Here is a 23,136-nt window from a genome sequence, read left to right as displayed (position 1 = left end):
TTTTTTTGAAATGTGTGTGTGACACAATTTGCCATTTTACACTCGCTAGGAAGGCTTAGTCTTCAAAGATACCATGAGAAACCTCATTGCCACTCCCATATTTATGTTTTCTGCAGTGTTCCGATTTTCATTCACTATGAAGGGCTTCTGCTATGAAGCAAACCTGCACCTTTTTACATCACTGTAGTAAGCTGTCCCTTCCAAACATCCATGATTTTGTTACTGATGATTTTTCTTGTCCCTCTAAGTTTGCAAAAAGTTTTATGTATGTGCACATTTGCACAAATGCATTAGCTATGTATGTATGCACATACGTGTTAACAGTTCAAATGTAACAGTGTAACTATACATACAAAATTAAGCTAAATGATTTTACATAAACACTTAAAAAACTGATGAATTCACTAACATTTGTTTTTGGAGAAAACAGTGCACACCTGGAAAGAGAGTTCTTTATACATATGTGAATCTAGACAAAAGTTATAACAACCTTTTCTTTTTTTTTTTAAAGGATGGTGTGTGGGAGGAGGGAAGATGAATAAAAAGATAAAAGTAGTAACAGAGAAAATGTCGACTTGGAGGCTGTGTTCTCCTACCTGCTCTGGCTTCCCAGGGCCCAATGGGCACAGCGGGGAGTTTAAAGGAAGGGGGTTGGCTTTTAAATCCACCCGAGACTCTACAGTAAACTACCATACCTTTCAAAAAAGTTAGTTTAGACTTAAAATTTTAAGAAGCTCTGGAAATAGGGTCAAACATTACTGAAGCAAGAACCAAGAATCTTGCATGTGTGAACGTTAACGTTGCCCACGACATCGCCATCACTTCTGCCAACTCTCTGAAGACCATGGAGAGTCCTTCCCCGTGTGCTGCTCCCAGGAGCAGCACGGCTTTCCACGATTCCAGAACAAGATCTGAGCCTACACAGGCCTCCCAGAGAAACTGAACGCATCCTCTTTGAGTTGCCGACAGCAACAGGAATAACGGGCCTACCAGTCTCCGTCTGGACCCCTGTGCTCGTCTTCCTGCCCCGGTTCTTCGTGTGCTAATTCTTGTTCCACAGCCAGTAGCTCAGCTGATGTCCTTGCAAGTAAGGCTGACACCGCATCCTGGAGAATGTAAGACACATGCCGATTAACATCACAGACCTGGAGGAATGACTGGAAACTCACCAGAGGGGGGCTCATGCTTCCAGTTGTGAAAAAGAAGGTTGGTATTAGACCTCATTCTGCTGAGGACGAATATGAAAGTTGAATACAATAAGTCAAATTCAAGAAACAAACAAACAAACAAAACTCTTGCTGTTTTAAAGCAATGAAGAGCAAGAAAGGCAATCAGGAGTAAAGGGACACCGTCCCAGGGAGAAGGGAGATGCCAGGGTGGATGCCACCATCAGTGTTGCTCTTCTCCCTTGGGGCGTGTGTCAGTTCCTGTGCCGAGGCACAGAGGCTGAACAGACGGTGGCTACCAATGGTGTTGGTAGGGTGCAAAGGTGAGGCCTGACCTGCAGGCTACCAAGGTGGTCAGCACGAGAGGAGCTGGAGAAAATGGACTGTAAAGTAGGCCCAGGAATCTGCATAATATTTCTGTGGAGGCATTTGCCATTCCCAGGCTGCATGTGTGCAGAACAAAAAGTCAGAAACAAAGCAAAAACTAGCTGTCGGAGGCCTAAACAGCAAAGAGACACTTCGGTCACCTCATGGTCCCATGGTCCTAGGGAGGGAAGAATTGGGACTCATGTTCCCTAAAGGATCCAGTTGATCTGCCCATACTGTAATCTGCCTTCCAGAAGAATATTAAGGCCTCTCTGGAGGAAGACATTAGCCAGAGTCTTTATAGTTCTTCATGCATAATATCTAGCATCCCCCTGGGAACAGGACCCAGGGACTGACAGCCACGAACAGCAGGACACAGAGAGGCAGACCTCCAGGGGACCCATATGCTGCAGTCATTTAGAGAAGGAGTTTACATTTTGCAATTGATATGTCCAAGAAATCTGATGAAATGATAGAGAATTTCACTAGTATAAACACAAAGAAAAAATCAAAGAAAAGGAGGAAATCTTACAAGCAGTAAAAGAAAAAAAGGTACATTACCTTTCAAGGATCAGCTGTCTTCCAACAGCTCAATGCATCAATGGAAACCAGATGACAACAGAATGATATCTTTAATGTGTTTGGAGAAATAACTGCCCACCTAAAATTCTGAATACATAGCCCCCTGTCCCCCCAAAATAAGACCTTCCCAAATTAAGTTAAAATAAAGACACCAATAGACCTGTACTAAAAGAAATACTAGAGAGAATTCTTCAAGCAGAGGGAAGGTGACCTAAATGGGGGCACCACAACACAGAGTACGACACCCCGGGACAGGTGGAGCTGTGCTGAACTGTCGTAGCACCCTTGGGAGAAATAAGATACATAAGTCATTGAGAACATTTTAGGGCTTATTTCCCTCAAAGAGACTTGGTTGCAAAAGGCTACTTCTCACAAGAGAACTACAGCCTGGGCTGGTGAATTCTCTTGGGGATTCTCCCAAATATTTAAGGAAGAGGTAACACCCATCTTACAAAAACTTCAGCAATGAGTAGAAAAGAAGGAATATACTTGCCAACTTCCATTCTGAAGCCACTAAAACCTTGATATCAGAAACTGACAAAGACATTACAAGAAAAAAAAATTAAAGACTAATCTCTCTCATGAACACAAACGAGAAAAACCCTCCCAACACAAAGTCAAGGAAATCAAATCCAGCAACATGTATAAAACACACCACAATGAAGTCTGCTCTACTCCAGGAATCCAAGGGCAGTTTAACATTTAAAAGTCGATCAACTTACAATCTGCCACCTTAGGGAGACGCAGAAACACAAAGAGAGAGAGAGAGTGCTACCGACTTATCAACATGGCTAAAACAGAAGAGGACAGGTAAATCCATGTACAAGAACGCTAACAGCAGCAGAAGCAGAAACGAGTGATTCTTTTATAAGCTATACTTGAAACAAGCTGGAAATTATCTTTCTTTCTTCGTGTGTGTGTGTCAGCAAGCTGGGAGAGAAGGGTTAGCTGTGAAAGAAGAAAAGCATAGTGAAAGTGAATAAAACACGTCAGCACCACAGCATTCTATATCCCATACAATTTTATTAAATTTTCATGTCTTCTTTCTCTAATTTTGACTCACCAAGTCTATAGACTCTACCAATGGCTGGTCTGGCTGGTATGCAGTACCCTCATTTTCCTCTTCATTCTTTTTACAAGGCATTTGCTTAGAAGGAAGCAAGTTATACCACAGAGTGAAAATCTCACTGGAAAATGGTAAATCTGCCAAACTGATCTGAGTTCCAGCCTATGAGAAAGAAAGGAAAAAAAAGAAGAGAGAAAACACAGTGTTTAAATTCATTATTTGCTCCCCATAATATAATTAAGATTATTGGGCAAGCTTGTTTCTGGGTAAAAAAAAATGCAATACTCATGATATAAAGCATCGGTGGATTTCTTTTTTTTAAACTTGGAGATGGTGTGACTCAATAAGAAATAATCCCAATACTAAAAGCAAACCCTAGGATTATTTCGTGGGATACTATTTTGCCAAAACTTAATGACTAAGCATGCAACTTTTTGTAAGTATGGAATTATTTTTAAATGAAAAGTTGAAAAAAATGACTAAGCAGAAACTCTAATACATCTAATGTACCATAAGAGTGATGTGACTATTTTGCACAAAATCCACTACCTCACTGAAAAGTTTAAGAACAAATAAAAACTCCATGTAGTTCTTAAATGGGAAACCAGATAGCAAAATTTTTCTTTGCATAAGTAAATTAGTAGAATGTCAAAGAGATGAAAGGATTTTATATTCTACCAAATCAAACATACCAGCCCAAATCTAAATTAATCTGTACTAATTTTTAAAAGGCTATCAATTAACATTTTTATTAACTCTATGGAGTGTCTGTCATAAATATGTATCATCTTGTGCCTTTCCGACAGCTTAATGAGTCAGTTAACTTTGCTTCTTTCTTTACTGTCAGGCACTAATATCAAATATATTTTTTCATATAAAGAAAAAATGTTAAAGAAATCTATCACCCTTTCAAACTTTGTTCATAAAATGTGTGTTCTTTGTTTCCTATTGGACTGCAAAGTTTAACTAGAGACTGAAGCTGGTTTTTGGACACAAGTGCACACCTCTGGATGCTTCCATTTGAACACATTCTGTAACTCTACTGAGATGTAATGGTTTTCTGACTATTATGTGCAACAGTGTGTTAAACTCACCAGTAGTTATATATGAAGTATTCTGCATAGGCATTGAAATACCATATTGCTCTAAACAGCAACACCATGTCTTCCTAGAAGCTCTAATACCCTGGCTGGGGAGAATAAGCTGAATGAAGAAGCCATATACTTTGCATCTTGCTTAACTTAATTGCAACAGTGAATTATGTGTGGGATGTCTTTTGGATTCTGCTCCATCATGCCCTAGCTATGTGGCCATGGAAATATTACCTATTTAACTGAAAATAGGGGTGATCATACCTTTTTCATAAGATTGTCATGAGGATTCAATGAGATAATGGACACAAAGCACCCAGCACGAGACTTGTACTGGGAATAACAAATGTGGTCCACGGCGATAGTCATAATAGAGGTCAGAGTTCTGCTTCAGCCAAAGGATAGGAACGAAAAGCAGATTTTATAGAAAATCACAATGTAGAAGCAGATTTTAAAGGTCTGGAATAAGAAAATGAAAACTAGAAATCAGCACGTCATATAAAATGAAACAGCCATTGGATGTGTCGGAGGCAGTGGGCAGATGTGTGGTGGAATCAGTGCTGGCAAAGAGCAACTGGAAAATTATTCCCAGAATAGCCGGTGAGAGGCGCTGTTCGACACTGGTAATAATGGAAAATCTTACCAGGCATTCTTCCCTTCGAGGTTTACTGACAGAGCAAAGATCCACCCTCAGCGTCTTCTGCTGTAAGGCTGTTTGGGAAATGGCCACTCTGAAGACATCATGGAATAAAATGGATTCTGTGGCTGGGTGGACTTTTGTTCGAAACAGACAGCTGACGTCAGTTGAGGAGGGCAGCAGGGCGACCCTGAAATACCTGTGAAGGACCAGAGTGAGATGGGCTTCAGGGGTACTGCAGGCCGGGAGGGAAGGAGCTCGCCAAGCAGGCATGGTGACTTTGCCCCAGCGATGCTCACTATCGGTTCCCAGCAATGCAGCGCATTATTCTACTAGAGAAAAGGAAAGGCTGAAAGGTATCCTGTTAGGAAAATTCAAAACACATGGAACTTAACAATTCAAAATACCACTGTCTAGCATCTCAGAAGTCTCAGATACAACAGACTGTCTTAAGAGTATATGCTTTGTAAAATTCAGAGGAGGAGTTATAGAAAAACAGCAACTTGTAAGACCACTTTAAAGCGAATTTTCTCGGCACGCATTATTGCGGACTCACAATTCTTGGAAACACTGCAAGGTATTTTCTTTTACATCTCAGAAGGGAACGCCCATGAAATCCCTCCCCCTCATTTCCAGGCTTGTATGATTCACATTCTAAAAGGCACCTTTCTCCAATTACAGAAACTATGACTTCACATACAGAACCGAGGACATGTCCTATTAGTTCTGTATTTTACATCAACATGGATTTTGGAGATCTGGCATTGAAAACCTAGTGGGCTTTGGGCCACTGCCATCAAGGCTGAAGGCTGAGCAGGAGAAATCTTGGCTGCCGTCCTGGAAGAGCAGCAAGAGGAAACCTCCTGGGGAGCTGGGCTGGAGAGGAGGAAGGGTCCTTCTCCAGACTCCAGTTCCCCTCTGTGCCGGCGGCCCGACCGCTTACATGACCCGAAAATGCTTCCGGGTGACAGTGTGAGACTTTCTGTGGTTACGGGCCAAAGGCACAGCGGACAGAAGGTAGGGGGTCTTCCTCCCGCTCTGTGGGGCGGGGGGCTCTCTCCACACTGGAGTCAGGAGCCGCTCATGGGAACACCACTGCTGCTGCCAACCAGCTGAAGCATAAACTCTGCTTGTCATAATTAACAACTAAAATTAAGCTAAGTTAGGGGAGAAAAATAACTATTTTAAGGGTATTTCATAGGAGTTACCATTTTGAGCAGTGTCATTATTTGGGCCAAGGCTTTCCCGCATGGGTTTAAGAAAATGTCGCTGGGCACCCAGGAAGGCTCAGATGCACCAGAGGAGGAGCCACTGCCCACCGTCGACGTCCTGCATATGCAGGCTATCCTCACGCCTCCAAGGGGCGCCTAGCTTCCCCTGAGGAAGAGACAGGGACTGGTCTGGCAGGGGCAGAACCTGCGGGAGGCCTGGTCTTACAGTCCGGGTTCTTGGGGCGCCCTGTCGTTTCTTCCTGGACTGGCGGGTGGGCTCTCAGTGTTCACAGATCAATCCCTGGGGCACCCCTCATACTAAAACTGAAAGGCTGCCAACGGCACACTGCAGTACCTCAGCGTATTATTGGTGGGATAGTCACAGATAATTTTATCGAGCCACCCTTCCTCGAATTCCCAATCTCAGGCTGGGAAGCAGGCTCCCCGGCTGCTCTACCGCTCCCCCTTAGGCCATCCTCCTTACTGGTCCCCTAAGCCCACTCCCCTCCTGGAATCCTATCCATCCAGCTTCGAGGATCGTCAGTACCTAGACACGCCCGACTTCTGTTCTTCTATTGCCCACGAAATCATCTCTCTCTGGCTTTTCCCACTTAGGCCCAGTTTCTTCTCTCTGATGAATCTCAGAGTATTAGGATATGAACTTAGTAAACTTTACGGAAAGCACCCAGGGCTTTTCCATTTATGAAATGTCCCTCTGATTGAGGAATATACTCTATCACTATGGAAAACATCCATCTGGCTGGGAAGAGTCTTGGGGTCACCCCTCAACAGCTCTTTCTTATTTCCATGCCCTTGTCCTGGTATATGCAACATACTAATAAGTGCAGATGGACAGATAGCTTCTGGAGTCTAAGTCAGAGGTGCTAAGCCGAAACCTGGCTTCTTTCTGGAACTTTCTAGCCACGGCTCTTTAGAGTGTCACTGAAACTCTTTCTCCACAAAGTGTGAATGGTGGTAAAGATTTCTAGAAATATCTGTCAGGAAACCAAGGGTCCCTAAGCAATAGACTGTGTAGCATTACGCCGTTACTTTGTGCGGATTGTGGTTTCATGAAAGGAACTAACTTAAAGTCAAATGATTTAATAAATTCTTGGTCATAGGGAAGTGAACGCTTAATGGTAAGAACATGATGCTCTTGCATGAAATATGATACTATGCTTGGCAAACTGTACTGATCAAATAAAACTTAATCATTACATTTGCATGTAAAAGACCAGAAAATTCCTCCAAACCAACGGGAGTCATAGGCAACAGTGAAAATTTGAATTATTTTTCAAAAATATCAGGGCCCAACATAGCATAATATAGAATTTCTGATTAAAAAGGGGGATATTTTTAAAAAGCCTTGGTTCCTTTTCTTAATTATGAACCTCAGGTCAAATAGGGATCAAAACCCAATATGCTCTTCACCCCTTCTTCTTCTCTCTTGGTCATCTGCTGGCACTGAGGTGTGATCAGTCCTGCTACGACTTCTCCATACCTTCTCTGGCTGGACTGCTGGGTTACAATGTGCAATGAACATATGTGGACGATGTTAAGTTCCTCAATTGGTTCTTCACTGATTTTACTTACACTTTTGAAGTATGAGGTATCAAGAAGGCATGAAGATTTCGGAGTTGTGCTAAAATCACCATGAAGCTTGACCTTTTCGCGTCATATCTGCCGAAAGAGAAGCTGATGAAATTCGGGAAGACCACAGGCCCTTGGCCCCTGCACAGAATTCTAGGCTGCCCCTCCGCCCGCACACAGTCCTTTACCTGAGTCCGATCTGCACCTGCGCCGTCTCCAAGACGGCGACGTCCTCTTCGCTGTAGGTAACGTCTTCAACCTCACTAGGCCTGGGCACAGGGAAACAGCAGGCAGAGGTGAACAGTTTATTAACACGGACATTGATTGGTAGGGGTACTATCTGCTACTTAATGATTCTGAATGTAAACCTGAATGAGCAGCATTCCTATACCAGCCAGTGGCCCTGCGCCCCATGGAAGCTCCTCCGCTGAGGGCTTTCTTCACCTTGCTAGGAGCACTCTGCCTCTGAGCCTTTAGGGGAGAGACCTTCCTGAGCCTCCCTGGGGTATACCACACCCCTAGACACATTACAGGCTTTCAGAAACACACACGGGAAGCTTCAGGGGCCAAACGGGCACTGGCCAACGGCTTCAGTATTCTCATTTAGAAAAATAAGAGTTTTAAGTTTCAAAGGCGGTTGGTTGTTGAGCACACCAACCTGTTTGTCATTTCCCTGGCCAACAGGATGCTTTTGTAATACTGAAATTACAGGCACACCATTTCTTTACCACCTATAGCGCTCACTGCCGTGCAGTGGACTAAAGGCAGCGGTACGTTTGGAATCTATGACCCACACGCGCGGCATGAGGAGGCATGGGTCATGGAAAGCAGTCCTGCCGGGTCCTTACTGTTTCACGAAAGCTTCGTAGACCCCGCTGTCTCCAGCCACAGACTCGTCAGATACGGCAGCTGACACACAAGTGGCTTTCTCCCCAAGCAAGTGGAGGACTCTTCTTTTTGGTAATGATTTTTCCACATCTAGAGAGGGGAAAGTGATTTCTTATTAGGGTAAGTTTGGTATAAAACACACACATAGCTGGACTATGAGAAATCCAAACTGAAATTTCCACCTGAGAATCAAGGCTGTGCCTATCCACATCAAGAGCTGTGCATGATTCCAGGCACTATGACTTGGAAGATTCCCGAGAGGCCGGTTATTTGGGTCATTCTTTGAGAAAGACTATGGGTTTTTTTGGTCCTGAAATATTTTCAGGGAAGGGAGGAATGACACGTTCTCATTGGTTCCTCATTCTCTCTTTCAGGTACTCACGGCAGCTCTCATTCACTGGAGGTAAGAAGCGCTCTGCCTCCCTCAAGTATTAAAGATATTTCTGTAACAGAGAGAATCTAGCAGCTCAAGAAAGGTTTCTGCCTCTTTACTCTCCTCTTCTCTCCATGGGCCATATTCTACTTCTCCTGGCTACTACCCTAGTGGAAGTGCAAGAAAAATAGTCTTTGACTTATAGAATTCCTCACCAGCTAAGACCATTATGAAAAACTTTGTGCTATTGAATCTTTAGCACCGACGACCACTTAACTTTTATCTCTATCTCATATTCATACACTGCATCCTGAAGCAAGCACAGAGCATTCATTTTAAAGCTGCATTCCTATATAATAAGCTGCCAGCCCATGGGGTTCTTTCATCTGCACCAAGCAGAGCGGGGATGAGGATTGGTATGCATTTCGCCCCCTTCTGAGTCGTGACTTTACATCTTGTTAAGATGTTTAAGTTTTAGAGCTTCAGATTACAGGATTGATTGCTGCATTTCCCCTTTTATTTCTGGCAGTGGGAATGCTTTTTCCTTGATGATAAAGTGCCTTCCCTCCGCCCAGCCCCCTTTGTGAGGGGTGAAGGTGATGACATGATTTATTGATTACCCCCCGGAATAGCCGCAGCAGCCCGAAACTGACTTTGACAGTGACAGAGACTTGACTGTGGAAGGACTTCACAGTTATTCCAGCTTGGTCTCTGTCATCCGGCGGGCACTGGCGCTGGCGAGCAAGGGGCACAGAAGAGGAGCTCAGCGTCTCCTGCAAAAGCCTGGAGCTCTGAGGGAGATGAACTGGGTCACTTCCAAGAGCCCCCGCCCCACGTGAAGCTCTGATGTACCCCGAATGGACCGAGTGCTAGATGCCAGACCCGAAGAGAATGAGTCTTTACGGCTAAATACATGCTTTCAGTTGTTTTGACACATTAAACTGAACTTATTTGCAAACAAAGCTCAGGGATATATTTTCTCCTAGGGCGACTTTAACAGCAGTTTTCTGATATTATACTCTGGTCAGGTGTCATGAGGAAGGCTGGGCAAAAACGCTGCCAGATGAGACGTGGGCGCCCGGGACCTCCGGGTGGGGACAGAGCCTGCGGTCCTCGCTCAGCCCGCCCCCTTCTGCAGCCAAGTCCACTGGACGTTGAGAAGTGGTCACTGGAGAACACTCCACATATGCGAGGGGCAAAACCAGCTTTGGAATGCTCCAGAAATGTAAGATCCTTCCAGTCCAAAGCAAGAGGAATGGCACAGAAACGATTCCCCTTTCTTCTGTCTCCGTTCGGAAGTTTCATCGTTTTGTGTTGAGCGGAGTTTCAGGGCCTTATCTTCGTGGGGTGACATTAACCGCCGAGAACTAAGCGGGCGAGGCTGGATGCTTTATGTGTACTGGGCAATGCTTCCCGGTGCTCTGCGGGGACAAACTAGCATCCTCATTTTGCAGATGAGGATCAACGAGCTGGAGAGTGAAGGGGGCAACCAACCAAAGCAACGAACGAAAGTTTGAATGCAGGAGGGGGGCGGGGGCGGGCGCCCAGGGCGGAGCGCCGGCCCCACACCCTGCACGCCCCCTGCTGGCGGCAGCAAGGGACGCCCTACCTCCGGGCTCTGGGGCTTGCAGCCCTTCTGTAAACCCAACTCTGGAGCTGATATTCTCTGTGGTTGGTTATTTCGGTAGCACGTGACTTGTGGCTCTGGCACCGGCCAGGAGCTGCACGCAGACCACATAAGTCTCCGCACCCTGATTCTGCCCCAGGCCACTGGCAGGTGGCGGTTCTGCTTTCAGCACTGGAAGTCGCACAAGCAAGATGGAATTCCTATCTCTGTAAACATCTGAATTGGCCAATCTTTGAATACTTTGGATTCCTAGGACCATCAGCACAAAATAAATACCCTGTTGAAGAGCAAGAAAATACTTCTCAAGAGGCCTGTCTTCTTCCGTGCTCTGGACACACGGTGACAAGTGCCCACCTGAGCAGGGTCCTGGGGGCCAGCGCTGCAGCGGTCACTTCACACTTCTGCCACTTCACACTTGGTTTCAGGCTAGTTCTGGAAGGCACCACCCCCCTTGGACCACACCTCGGTCATTTGCCTACAACGGTGCCATCTTGTTCTGTTTACAACCACATCTAGGGTACTAAATAAAGCCTCCGCCTCACAAAGGAAAACAATTAGAAAAAAATCAAATTCTCCTGTCTCAGTACAAATGAGGGACTCAGAACTTTCTTGGCTGCAACCAGGAACACGGCCAGAAGATGGCAGAGTGACACTGTGCATTAGAGCCTGCTTTCCCCAAGTCAACTTCAGGCGGAGAGGGGGAATCTGGCACGAAACAAAGACCGTATTTATATAGAATTCCCTGAGCAATCTAAACACTGAACCCTAGTACTCATTAGCTGGTGTGCTAACTGCCTTGACTTTAATCTGTTTTAGACCAGCTTTTAAAAGAAAGCCCTCTTCTTTGCCTTGCTATTTTTCAGAACCAGAATCTACTTGGAAGTATTGTGTTCACAAAATATGTTCCCAGTCACCTGCTGCACACAGAGCATTTCTGGACAACATAGCAGGTACTTGGTGATTAAATCTATTAAACAGGGAAGACTATTTTTATTTGATAAAGAAAAAATGTCTAGGTGTATCAATGAAAGCTCCTTTTCAAATGAAGCCAAAATGAATAGGTAACGGACAGAGAAGGGGGACTAGTACCGTTTGTCTATATGGGAAAGTAACCCTCCAGTCATTCTTCTTAAAATCATTAAGAGAGGATACATGCAAGCAAAGGCCTCCATTACCTGCAGTTCCTTCATACATGGGCTCCCCAGCACACTCGTGGAGGTCCTTATCCTCTAGAAGAGTGTGGGATGTGCCTCCTGAACTGGAATCCAGCAACATCGGATTTTCACCGAGGCCAATGTCTGCAAAATGACCACTCAGTTCACAGTCTTCAAAGTCCGCAGTGAACTGATGGAGAGGGCTGTCATGAGAAGACATGGGAAACGCGCCTTCCAAGACCAAGGGAGAGCCAGGGGGGGACAGGGAGGAGAGGGAGGACCGCGAGGACAGGGACGTCACCGACGTGGGGGCCTCAGTCAGCGGGGGAGGGTGGCCTGCGGCTGTGGCCGCCGCCCCACAGGGACCGCTCTGGCCTGGCTGGCCGGGGGACTTGACCACTTCGTTTTCATGGATGGTGGTGATGGGTCCTGAGGGAATGTAACCGCCTTTCTCCTGCAGGAGGAAGTCCAGTTTATACTGATAATCTGTGTCCATCTGGTCGCCTGGACCGGTGTAATAGAGCTCGCTGGAGCTGAGGGAATTGAGCGACCCTCTGCTGGAGGTGTTCAGAGACCCCCGGCTGGAGGCTAGGGAACCCAGGCTGCTCCCAGATGACACGGACAGGGTGCTGGCAGAGAGGCTGGGGGAAGAGAAGCGCACATTGTAAAAACGGTCACAGTATGTAGAATCCAAGAGCAACATTTGCAGGCTCGTCTGGACCCCAGAGGATCCCAGCGAGGCCGAGGAACATGACGGCCGCGACGAGGGCCCTGCCATCAGCTAGCGTGCCGCCCACCGCCATGCTCATCTGTCGATGCTTCCAACCTGGCTCTCTAAATACTCTCTAAGCAACAATTCCAGTCTTATTAAAAATCATCCCTCTTGCACAATGTTTTTTTAAAAATGGGACCAAATACTTACTGATAAATCTACCTACACAGACATCCATAAGCAGCTATGCAATTTTAAATACGGAAGGATAAAAAATGGTGCGAACAGTATGCAGTGCTAATGCAGTTATTCTGTTCAAGAATAAAGCTTTTTATTCTGAGAGGGGAAATAAAGCAAGTTTATAAAGCAAGTTTCACATGGGCTCCTGGGCTCACTCACCTTTCCTCTTCTCTGTGTGTATTTAGGGAGTATGTGGCAAACTATTTTAAGGCAAATTTCTCTCACCCTCCGTTTTTCAAAGAAGAGGTGACATGGAGAAATGTGTCATTCTCCTAAGTATGTCCTCATGGCTGACATCTATCTGCTTCCTCCCACATACTTCAGAAGTATTCCAAACACGACCTTGGGGTTCGTGAAAAAGAACTCTTTGCAAGTTTAAATTTGGTCATTCAACTTCTAAATCTACCAGTGTTAACTCTTTTATTTACTTCTAAATCATTGAAAATAAAGAGAAAAGTAATCAAAGCTGAACCAAAACATGCCCGTGTATAGCTAAGAAACAATTTCCCCTGGAAAGCCCAGGGGGTTACCTTTTAAGCTGTGAATGCAAAGAAGTAGTTAATTTAGTAGTTTCTTCAAGTTTCTGTAGCAGCTCTTTTCTTCGCTCCTCCAATTTCAATCTAGGAAAAAAAAACAGAATTCATTTATTTTTGACTTTATTTTTATGTCATTATGATAAAGTGCTGAAAACTGAAAGAAAAGATTCTCATTATAATGCAAACATTACAGACCCCGAGAGGGGAATCCAGATGAACTCGACAGACAGAAAGCAGACGAGCCGGCAGGAAGCAAAGGTGGCCAGAACCCCCTGCAGCCAAACTACAGGGACGGGGGCATCTACACCAAATCTCTAGTGTTATGGAGCATTAGAAAACTTTTTGTATCCAAAGTTTTATTAAATGGGTAAAAAAAAAAAACCACATGCTCTTATGAGTTAGGGAAAGATAGGGAGGAAGACAACAAAAATCTAACAAAGATTACAGAATCGTTGAATAGGCCTGGGACTTGGGCTTTTATAACTAACATATTTGACAGTAATAACAGAATTATAAAAGATCACCCTAAGTATGGATGGGATGTGGTAAAATAATATTTAGTGATAAAAGTGCCAATCTTATTTTGATGAGAATTTCAGGGACTAAGAAACCAGCTCATACTGCCAGTATGAGCTAAATTTGGCTCAAGTGTTTTCAGCAAGAAAAAGACATGAAAGTGATTTCCTTTCTTATCTACAGCATGTCGCATTACCTGCATCAGATTATCTGGACATTTCATCCACCTTCAGCTGAACACGTTTTTAGGGGGCTTTTAAAAAATTGGGATATTCTGGAATCATGCACTGGAGTAAGTCACTTTTAAATCAAGTAGATTGTCTATGTCATCTGAAGGTCTTTAGACATTATGGAAAAAAGCTCACTGAGAAGGGTCACTGGGGAGCAGAATGCGAGCCGGAAAACCACCGTGGTTTCTAGACTTGGATTTGCTGTTTATGAGCTATGTGTCCCTAGGCAAGTAACTCAATCCTGTGCCTCAGCTTTCCCATCTGTACAATGGTGATTGTTACCCTACTGCGACTGCTGGCTGAGGCTGTTAAAGGGATCAAGTGGAGAAACGTTTGCACAAGGCACTGCAGGCATCAAAACACACCTTCCTTGTTCAAAGCCTCAGCCTGCCCCACAAGGTGGGGATATAAAAATTGTTACTTTGGAGAAAAAGAAAATTTCCCTAATTGCCAATCTCGTTGAAATGTTATATACGTTTTAGGCAGTCAGGAAAAAAATAAAGTACTTTATTTATAGGTTATCTATCCTTTGATGTGTCAGCAACACAATTTCATTATATGTTAAAATAAAAAAAAAAGGCATTCTTGTCATTTTGTTTAGTACTTCAAAAGGTGATAACTTCTTAATTCCCAGCTTTCAAAGATGTATTTTGAAAAAGACAACATTCTCCATTTTCTAAAACCCCTTAAATATAAACAAAAACCCAACATGGAAAAAAAAAATCAGTACAAAGTAGGTTAACCGAATTAGAAAGTACATAAAGGTCTGAGAAAGCACAAAAATCTACCAAAATCCATGTCTTATGAAACAGGAAAAACATTTTGGAAGCAAGTTTTAAAGCTAAATACTGCACAAACGCATGAAGGCTCCTCTGGCGTGTTAAGGGGTTTCAGTGTGATGCTAGTGTGTTTAACGCTGACATGTAAAATCCAGAGCTTTTCTGGCCCCGGTCCCAGCTGATGCCCCCTCTGGCCTCCCCCATGACCAGAAGGTGCTCCCCTTCCGGGGGCTGAACCAGGTCTGTGACCCTATCAGTCAGCAAGGCCTGGACGCAGGGATCTGTGCAATGCACGGATGGTAACCCGACATACACTCAGGTTCCCCTGCCTGATGTCCAGCTGATCTGCTTACAGAACTGGATTTTTTACATGAAATGATCAATTTACACTTTCCCGCAGAAAGATCAGAAAATTGCTTAAAGTATTTTCCTTTACATTTTCACTGGCTTCAGAGGAGGGCTTCAACTGACAAGCTGCACAAGTGAACATTTGTGACCTGTTAAAATATCAAAGGGAGCAAGTTGTCTTCTCCTTGTCAAATGGAAAGAAATAAACTTTTGCATTCTTCTGAGCAATAAAACCCAGAATAGGAAGCTCCCGTCCACATAACAGTCCAGATAATCTCTTATCAGAGTGCAAGAGTTTATAGCCATTGTTATCAGACTCGGTCCACGATGTACTGCATTCCTGGTGTTACGTCGACATCCCTTAGTTATTCAGGGTCACAGACATTTCGCGTTCCTAACAGACACAGAAGAGCTGACACTGGCCACTGGTGGCTGGGCGGTGAGTGGGAGGGGGGTTTACCTCCCGTGGAAAGCAAGCCCTCTGGTGCAGGTTCTCAGGCCACTAAGAACAGATGCAGCCGAGACCTCCCAAGACCGGGAAAGGCGTGCAGGCCCAGCTAGGACACCCCGCCAGGCTTCACCTGCCCCGGGGAGGAAAACCCACCTGTCGGCCAGCGCGCGGCTTGGCGTGGCCCACACGGACAGCAGCTCCTCCTCCAGCCGCTGCCGCTCAGCTTCCAGACATTCCAGTTCATCTTGGCTGCGTTTTTGTGGAGTGACAAACTGAAGCTCTTTCAAGAATTCCTCTTTTTCATGGATTAGCATTAGCTTCTCCTTCTCCACATCCAGTGCCCCAGGCCAGGCCTCACTGTCCAATTTCGATAGTTCGATTTTCAGGTTGGCCATACTAAAACAAAGAGATAAGGAGGTGTGTGCATACTCAGAGCTCCCAGGAGGGAAAACAAAACCAGCTAAGTTTGGGGTCAGATGCTATTGATTCTCCCCAGGGCCCCTGACCAGCGAGGGCTGCGGTCGCCTGGCGTTTGGCAGTAGGTGACTGACAGCCCTGCGTCCCAGCCCCTGGGCCCAGCTCTACACCTAGCTGTCATCTGCTTCATTTTCCCACCTTTACAATCTGAGTCAGCACACCCCGGCTGTCTGATAAAAGGGTGAAGGTCAAAGCACACAGAAGCTTAAAAAATGGAGAGTTCCAGGAGCCACGGACAGGCCGGCCCGGCTGTGTGGCCGCAAGCTAGGCTGACGGGAGGGATACCTGCAGGGCTCTCATCTAAGAAAACTGCAGTAAATGATGCCTGAAACGCCAGTGCTCCTCTGGTAAAGATTGTCCCCTAGTAAAATGGGAGTCCGGGGGCTGCGCTGGACAGCAGGGAGGGTATTAGCCAGTCAGGGGAGGAGAAGGGAGAACAGAGAGCAGCAGCTAGCCAGTGTCAAAGTGCAGCCGTCACGGCCCCACCAACCGACGCCAGGGAAAAGGGGCAGGGCTTAGCTTCCCCCACCGGCATCTCCTTAAGCCATGCCCTGCGCAACTGGTGTCTGCACCATCTCCTGAGCGCTCCCTGAATGGAGCTGCAGACATGGCACTCAGTCTGGCTTTCCTCGCACAGAGTCATTGGGCTGCACGGGGCACGTGGGCCTTGGTGGACATTCATGGACACAGGCAGTTGGAGTGGCTCCACTGGACTGACAATGGGTGCTGAAGTTAGGGGGGCGGGATGGGACGGGGAGGTGGGAAAAACAGCAAAGGGAAATGTCAGCGGTTTCATCATTTTGCCTGACCATGTCTAGAGCTTCACAGTAAATGGTAAAGGTAATCCTGATTCAATAAGAATGCTTTCACCACCTGAACCGAGTAAACTGCTCTGTGGCACCATGAGGACAAAGTAAATGGAATATGCCTACTTTGACCATAAGCACAAGATCAAGATAAACTATGAACACAACTGAGATTGGCACGAGGATTCCATATTCCTATTAAAAAAAAACACGTTGGGTGAATCTCTGGGTGTTGTTACAGCATGCCCCAGGATATGAAAGATGGGAAGGCGGTCCTTTTTTTGTTCCTTTTTTTATGGAAGAAGTTGTAGAAGGAAAGAAAAAAGGTGAACAGAAAACATGATCAGGACAAAGACGGAAGTAGTTTACGTTCTTGTGCTGTAAGTTTCTTGCTTTAGTTAAAAATAAAATTGCCATCTTCAATGGGCACTGCATATATAACGTACTTCTGATTTTCACCCACTGTCTGCACTAATGGTTGATGTAACATCAGCTATTCTTCAGCTTTAATCATAAAGCCATGAACAACTGTCTCAACGTGCTGGAAAATTAATCATCAAAATGCTAAATAAGCATGAAATTATTAGCTTCATCAAGCACATAAAACAAAGGCTGGAGGAGAAAACAGGTTTCAGAGAAACATAACCCACCTCTTTACTTATTCAGAATTAAGGAAGAAAAAGCATTTTCACGATATGGATACTAACGCTTGAAAGTTACCTGTTTGTCAGAATCACTAGTAACTTTAAAACAAAACCCCAAATAGTAAAAGAACAGCAATGCAACAAATTGGGGAAAAAACCCGATGTCTTAAGTTTTGCTGTGCTTGAATTAACTGATTGCTCTGGGGGCAATGACACAGCAGAGGAAAGAAAGGCTCCTGTCAATCAGGCATTCCTAGGTGGGTCTTGAACTTTATTTGGAAACCGTGCACCCAAATCTGGGGGACAAAATATGAAGACTTCTGGGAACATTTGCAGTTGGAATGAACTGTTGCCAAAGTAAAGCGAAGGCTCAAGCTGACCTAAGGGGAGACGAGTTGAGCCCCAGGGGACCCAGGACTCTGGCTGCTGAAGGGTTGGCGCAGTCACAGCTGGAAGGCCACAGATGGCACCAACCGCGGCTTCCGCCTCACTGGGCCACAAAGCCACGAAGCAGTCCTCTATCCTTGCGGAGGGTAAGGCTCTAGCCTAGGCACTGAAAGCTGACAATAAAGTATACAAAATTTTTCCTAACCTCAAAAAGTTTATAATCTACCTGAGAGAATTTATAGGCATTAAAATTAACCAAACAAAATGTTCAGAAAGACTAAGTGACTTGCTCATGCCACATGGTTAATCATTTATGCAACAAAACTTAGATTCTCTCAGTAAATCGAAGAACCACCTAATATTAGTAAGAGGCAAACAGTTTATTTAGGCAGATCAAATAATTACTTTGTTAAAGCAGGATAACATAACCTGTAAGAACTTCGGCCAATTACCCTTAAATCATTATCACCAACAATAATGGGTAGACTTCAATATCTATCTGATGGTCTTCGTTAGGGCAGGAAGATCTGACATTCTAGCAGGTTCTCAGCTGAGCTTTTATTCATGAGGAGGAACATGATAAATTTCTCTGCTCCTTGTAGGGTGATAATGCAAGCCTCCCTCCCCCAGTGGCCTTTTTACACTCTTAAAAGGAAGTAATGAGATCAAATCTATCAGTAGGATCTTCTTCCTCAAAACAAGCCAGGTGTCCGTATTATGAAAACAAGCTGATTCTGTGCACGAGATCAGGATGGCGATGGCCTCACCCAAGCAGAGTCACAAGGTAAGACAAGGCCAGCACAGGGGGTTAGTGAGAATCTCTCTCCCTTCCTCCTGAAGGGAGTCACTGGGACGGACACCTCACTTGCTCAAGGGCATCACAGCCAGCAGGTCTTCCCTGCAAAGCCAAGAAACATGCTTAAAGCTATTTACAGTAGAACCCCTCAACCACTGCCAAGTCCTGTACCCGAGCCACTGACCATGTTTCTGCCTAAGCAGCCAGTCTTCTCACTTTTAACTTTAAGTATTGCACAAGCTCAAAGCTTCCTTCTTCTGGAAGAGAGGGGCATGTCCCCCTCTCACTTCTCACTAATTCTCTCTGTTCTTCAGCTTTGTGGGGAGGGGGGAGGAAAAGACAGCAGGCAGAGAGGGGCCTCGGTGACCCTCACATGTACAAACCGGAGACCGAGGGGAAGGTGTGTGGGGAGCGCCCAGCAGATGTCACTGTAGAAGCAAAGATTAATTCTGGGAAGGGAAACCCTGCTGGTTCCTCAACCCCAAACAGCTCCCCTGCTGTTACCTTCTCTTGGCTTCTTCATACTGTAGACTCAGTCTGACCTTCTCAGCTAAATTCGATCTACTTCTCACTCCGATCTAGAAAAAAACAAAAGGGAAAAAGTCAATTAACTCTGCAAATGAATGAAGGTAAACTGCTTTTGTTTCTAGGAAGTACAAGTAATAGAAAAGCGAAAGAAGATGGTACCGAAATTGGGAACACCAGTTTAAAAACGCACTTCCGTTATAGTCGCAGTAAGGCAAAACCTTTCTTTTTAATTCAAACTTGGCTGTTTTTCAACATCGTTTTCTCCACACATTAAATTCAAGGTAAAAATATCAAGTAAATGTTTCTAGTGTCTAAGAGTTTATGAAGAGTGTACAGGTCAATAAAATTTATGGACTGGAACTAATTTCCTCGTCTCTATGAGCCAAAATTTCCATCATTTAGCTTTCAAATGTGTAAAATATAAACTAAATAACTCCAGAAAAATGCTTTTTCAAACAGGTAAGTACCAGTTGATCTCTACCTATTTTACCTTCACAGAACAGAATTCCAAGCAGCGTGAGATGAAAATAACTGGGAACTTATTGAAAACTTAACCTCTGCTAATGGCATCTCAAACGAGCAAGCACAAAGTAGTTAATGATATTCTAGCCACTTTAAATATTTTCTAATGCTGGGTATAAACCACAAATCAAACATTTTAGTACAATCAACTTTGGATTTGCAGAAACAAGTTTTTTGTTAGTTTTTTTAAAGGCATATCTTACATTTCTCATCAGCTTTAATGTGTATTTGAAAGGACCTAAATTTCCAAGACTCTAAACTTAATAGGAAAAGCTTAAATTCCCATGTGTTTCTAGCCTTTCAATCATGTCTCTGAATAAATACAGTATGAGAAAGAACAAAGCTACTCATAGGGACAAATCCTGATACGCTTGGCACCTAGACTATAAAGATAAGGCTAAGAGACTTAAAACCAATTTCATGAGTATGGAGTTTGGAATGCACACAGAGGGAGTTCGAACCACCTATCTGTTCCTGTTCCATCTGCCACCCATGTTGTAATAAGGCCCATCGAGGCCAGTGCTGGGGCCCAACACGTTGCACGGGTAACTTACATCTCCGGAAATGCTTGTCTGTGACCCAGCATCAAGGGTCTGTCTGGAGAGAGATAAATGACAGTTCACAGGACTGGATCGCAAGTCTGGCTCAGATCTGCCAATGCTCTGATCCAAATGAAACCTCTCCTGCAGCTTAGCAAGACTCTGTTCAGGAAATACAAAGTACTTCATAGAGCTTAACATTTAAGAGTGCACAACTTCCCCACCAGGTAAAATTGAATTGAAAGAGCTAATCTCCACAGAAAAAAACAATTACTTTATTTCAGGAGGTACTTACCACTTTAAATTACTGAAAAAATAAGAGTAGGATATAATTTTGCATGTACACATGTGTGACTCTAGAAGTATGTGAGATCCTATTAACCAGACTGTCTTACCTTTCCCAAGACAGCCTGGAAATTATTCACCCTGTGAGTAATGGTATCGTTATACTTAACACATGCATTTATTTTGAAAATTTCATTTAAAAGAAGTCTATTTTAATTAGAGCTACTCACTTTATATGGTAGGAATTACGGAAACATGGAAAACCTATAATGCCATCTCATTATAGATACAGCAAGGAACTTTCTACTTAGAAGACTTCTACAATTATGCCATTTTACATTTGGATGGACCCAAGACACTATTTAGCTCACATTAGTACCAGAGATTAGTAACTGAGGCCCAGTAGTCATGGTATTGTCAGTCAATCCGAGCCCATCTGTATGTCAGATGCATGGCGCTGCCTATGATGATTATGTTTGGTTCCGTAAAGTGAAAACTCAAAAGTGAATGTGCTTGGTGTCAGCACCCAGGTTTAACATACCAAATTCACTGCAGAGGGAGGATGTGAGCAGGAGAATAAGAATTAAAAGGAAAAATCTTCTCTCTTAACTGTTACCAAAAAACCTCTATGAAAAACACTAATAAAAATGGTAAGAAATTCATTACTATTAACTTTCAGAGGAGCCAGAATTTAATCCTGATACTTAAAATTTTCATGATATGGAATTAGAAATATCAGAGATCTGATATTTGTTTTTACCTAACCTTTATTTTCTTTTTCAAAGTGGTATTTATACAAAATGTATAAGTACAGAAAAGAGCAAAGAACTTTGAGTGACTTTGGGTGAGTTTTTTTGCATTTTTTCAGCCATATAGTGGAAAGATCAGTATTCTTCAAACCTGGTGAAGACAAAGCCTTCAGTTTGGTAGGTCATGACTAGTATGGAGTAGAAGAGACTAGAAAATAAAATCAGGGTGTATTATTAGTACTGAGAGCAGGCGTATTTCTGTGAAATTTGTTGTGTGTGTGAATCTACAGGTAAAGACATTTATGTGTTCCTAGGTTTTGATGTAAAATGTATTTCTAACTGTTGGTGGTGGTCACAGAAGTTTGAAAGTCACAGAAGATACCTAATGTCCCTCTCAGCTCTATGGCTGAAGTCTGTATCATTTTTTATGCTTCAGTAATTGAAAAGGAATCTAATCTTTTAATTTAATCTGGCCTGGATATAAATCTAAAGTTAAGGAAGCCATCAAAGATGACCTGAAAGTGCTGAATTTAAAAGTTCCAATGTAAATTTTTTGAAGTGCCATTAACTTATCAAAGGACCTATCATGTGCATTTTGGGAGTTATTGACATAAATCAGCAGGACTGTGTGGAACAAATCAAAACATATCCAAGCAAAGTTTTGTATGTGTTACATATATGCTAGAACCCCATATTCTGGACAAGACGGCTTGGGTTTGATCCCCCGACCTGCCACTTTCCAGCTGTGTGACTTTTAAGTAAGTTACTTAACTTTGCTATACTGCAATCTCCTTGTTTATAGATTGAGGGTGTTGAGAGAATTAAATGAATTATTTCTCTGAATGGTGGGCAGAAGGCACCCTGAAGGTGGCCCCGTGTAGTCAAGACTTACAAGTATTTGCTATTATTAACTTTTTTAAAAACTCAACCTCTTCTTGCAAGTTATTTCAAAATTCCCCAAGTGCAAAATTATAGGGGTTCAAGAATATTTACCTATATTCAACTAGGATTTTGAAAATGGACATGAAGTAGGTTGAGTGTGGTACTTACAGGTTCTATTAAGAACGCAAACATCACTATAACACCTGTGTCCCAACGACAGAGACTAAATCTTTATTCTGAACTCCAAATATCTGACATACAAAGGATTTTCAGCACTTGTGATAATGACGGGATGGAGGGAAGGAAAGAGGAGGAAGGGATAACTCTTAAAAGAAAACTTGACTGTATGTGCTAAACATAGATATAAAAAATGCAGAATATTAATCACTGGATGGTTGTTCTTTCTACACACAAGGCTGGGACATTGAGAGCGAAAACCGTAAGCTGAGAACTGTACAAGGGTAAGAAGGGGACCCGCTGCCATCAGCAGCTTTCCTGGGTGGCTACACTGACTCCCCAGCCCGCGCCAGCTCGCACCTGGGAATCTCCTGCAGTGGGGAAGAGCTTTTCTCAGCCACTCACATACTCTCCTGCACTCTTCAAGGCATATCTTCTATTTCCTGATGACAGGTGACATGCCTTTATGTCCCCGGGGCTGGGATCACTGGTTTAGATGACCCTGCTCATCTGGGCCCCCCATGAAGTTCTCAGTGAGCTGCAGGCTACGCCCAGATATGAATCTCCTTGTACGGGCCCCGGGGTCCAGCATCCCATCTGAGGGGGCACCCAACACCTGCCTTCACACCAGCACATCAGAACCTTGGCACCAAGCTGTTTCTTCCAAGGGGCCTGTAACAGCCTCTTATGGGACCAAATTTGGTATGAATTTCGTGGGTGCGGTAAAGGGCCACCCAGACTCTGATCTCCCGTCTCCAGGCGGATTTCTGGGGCCCCCGAG

At 44.1% G+C, this 23,136-nt stretch overlaps 1 protein-coding gene across 1 annotated transcript in view; it reads right to left on the bottom strand.

The window, feature by feature from the left end:
* The window catches only part of WWC2 (WW and C2 domain containing 2), a 144,335-nt gene that overhangs the window by 19,862 nt on the left and 101,337 nt on the right, over positions 1-23,136 (bottom strand). Inside the window, exons 7-17 of the mRNA XM_036894125.2 lie at positions 20,278-20,424; positions 19,178-19,251; positions 15,717-15,959; positions 13,234-13,323; positions 11,773-12,392; positions 8,558-8,687; positions 7,898-7,978; positions 7,713-7,799; positions 4,915-5,107; positions 3,178-3,342; positions 991-1,106 (exon numbers count right to left, since the gene is read on the bottom strand). Of these exons, the coding sequence (XP_036750020.2) occupies positions 991-1,106; positions 3,178-3,342; positions 4,915-5,107; positions 7,713-7,799; positions 7,898-7,978; positions 8,558-8,687; positions 11,773-12,392; positions 13,234-13,323; positions 15,717-15,959; positions 19,178-19,251; positions 20,278-20,424 (1,946 nt within the window). The remainder of the gene's footprint in view (positions 1-990; positions 1,107-3,177; positions 3,343-4,914; positions 5,108-7,712; positions 7,800-7,897; positions 7,979-8,557; positions 8,688-11,772; positions 12,393-13,233; positions 13,324-15,716; positions 15,960-19,177; positions 19,252-20,277; positions 20,425-23,136) is intronic.

The sequence above is a fragment of the Manis pentadactyla genome, chromosome 7 (genome assembly GCF_030020395.1).
Source record: "Manis pentadactyla isolate mManPen7 chromosome 7, mManPen7.hap1, whole genome shotgun sequence".
Taxonomy (NCBI): Eukaryota; Metazoa; Chordata; class Mammalia; order Pholidota; family Manidae; genus Manis; species Manis pentadactyla.
The sequence above is the reverse complement of the archived record's forward strand: the minus strand, read 5'-3'. Positions and strand labels throughout refer to the sequence as shown.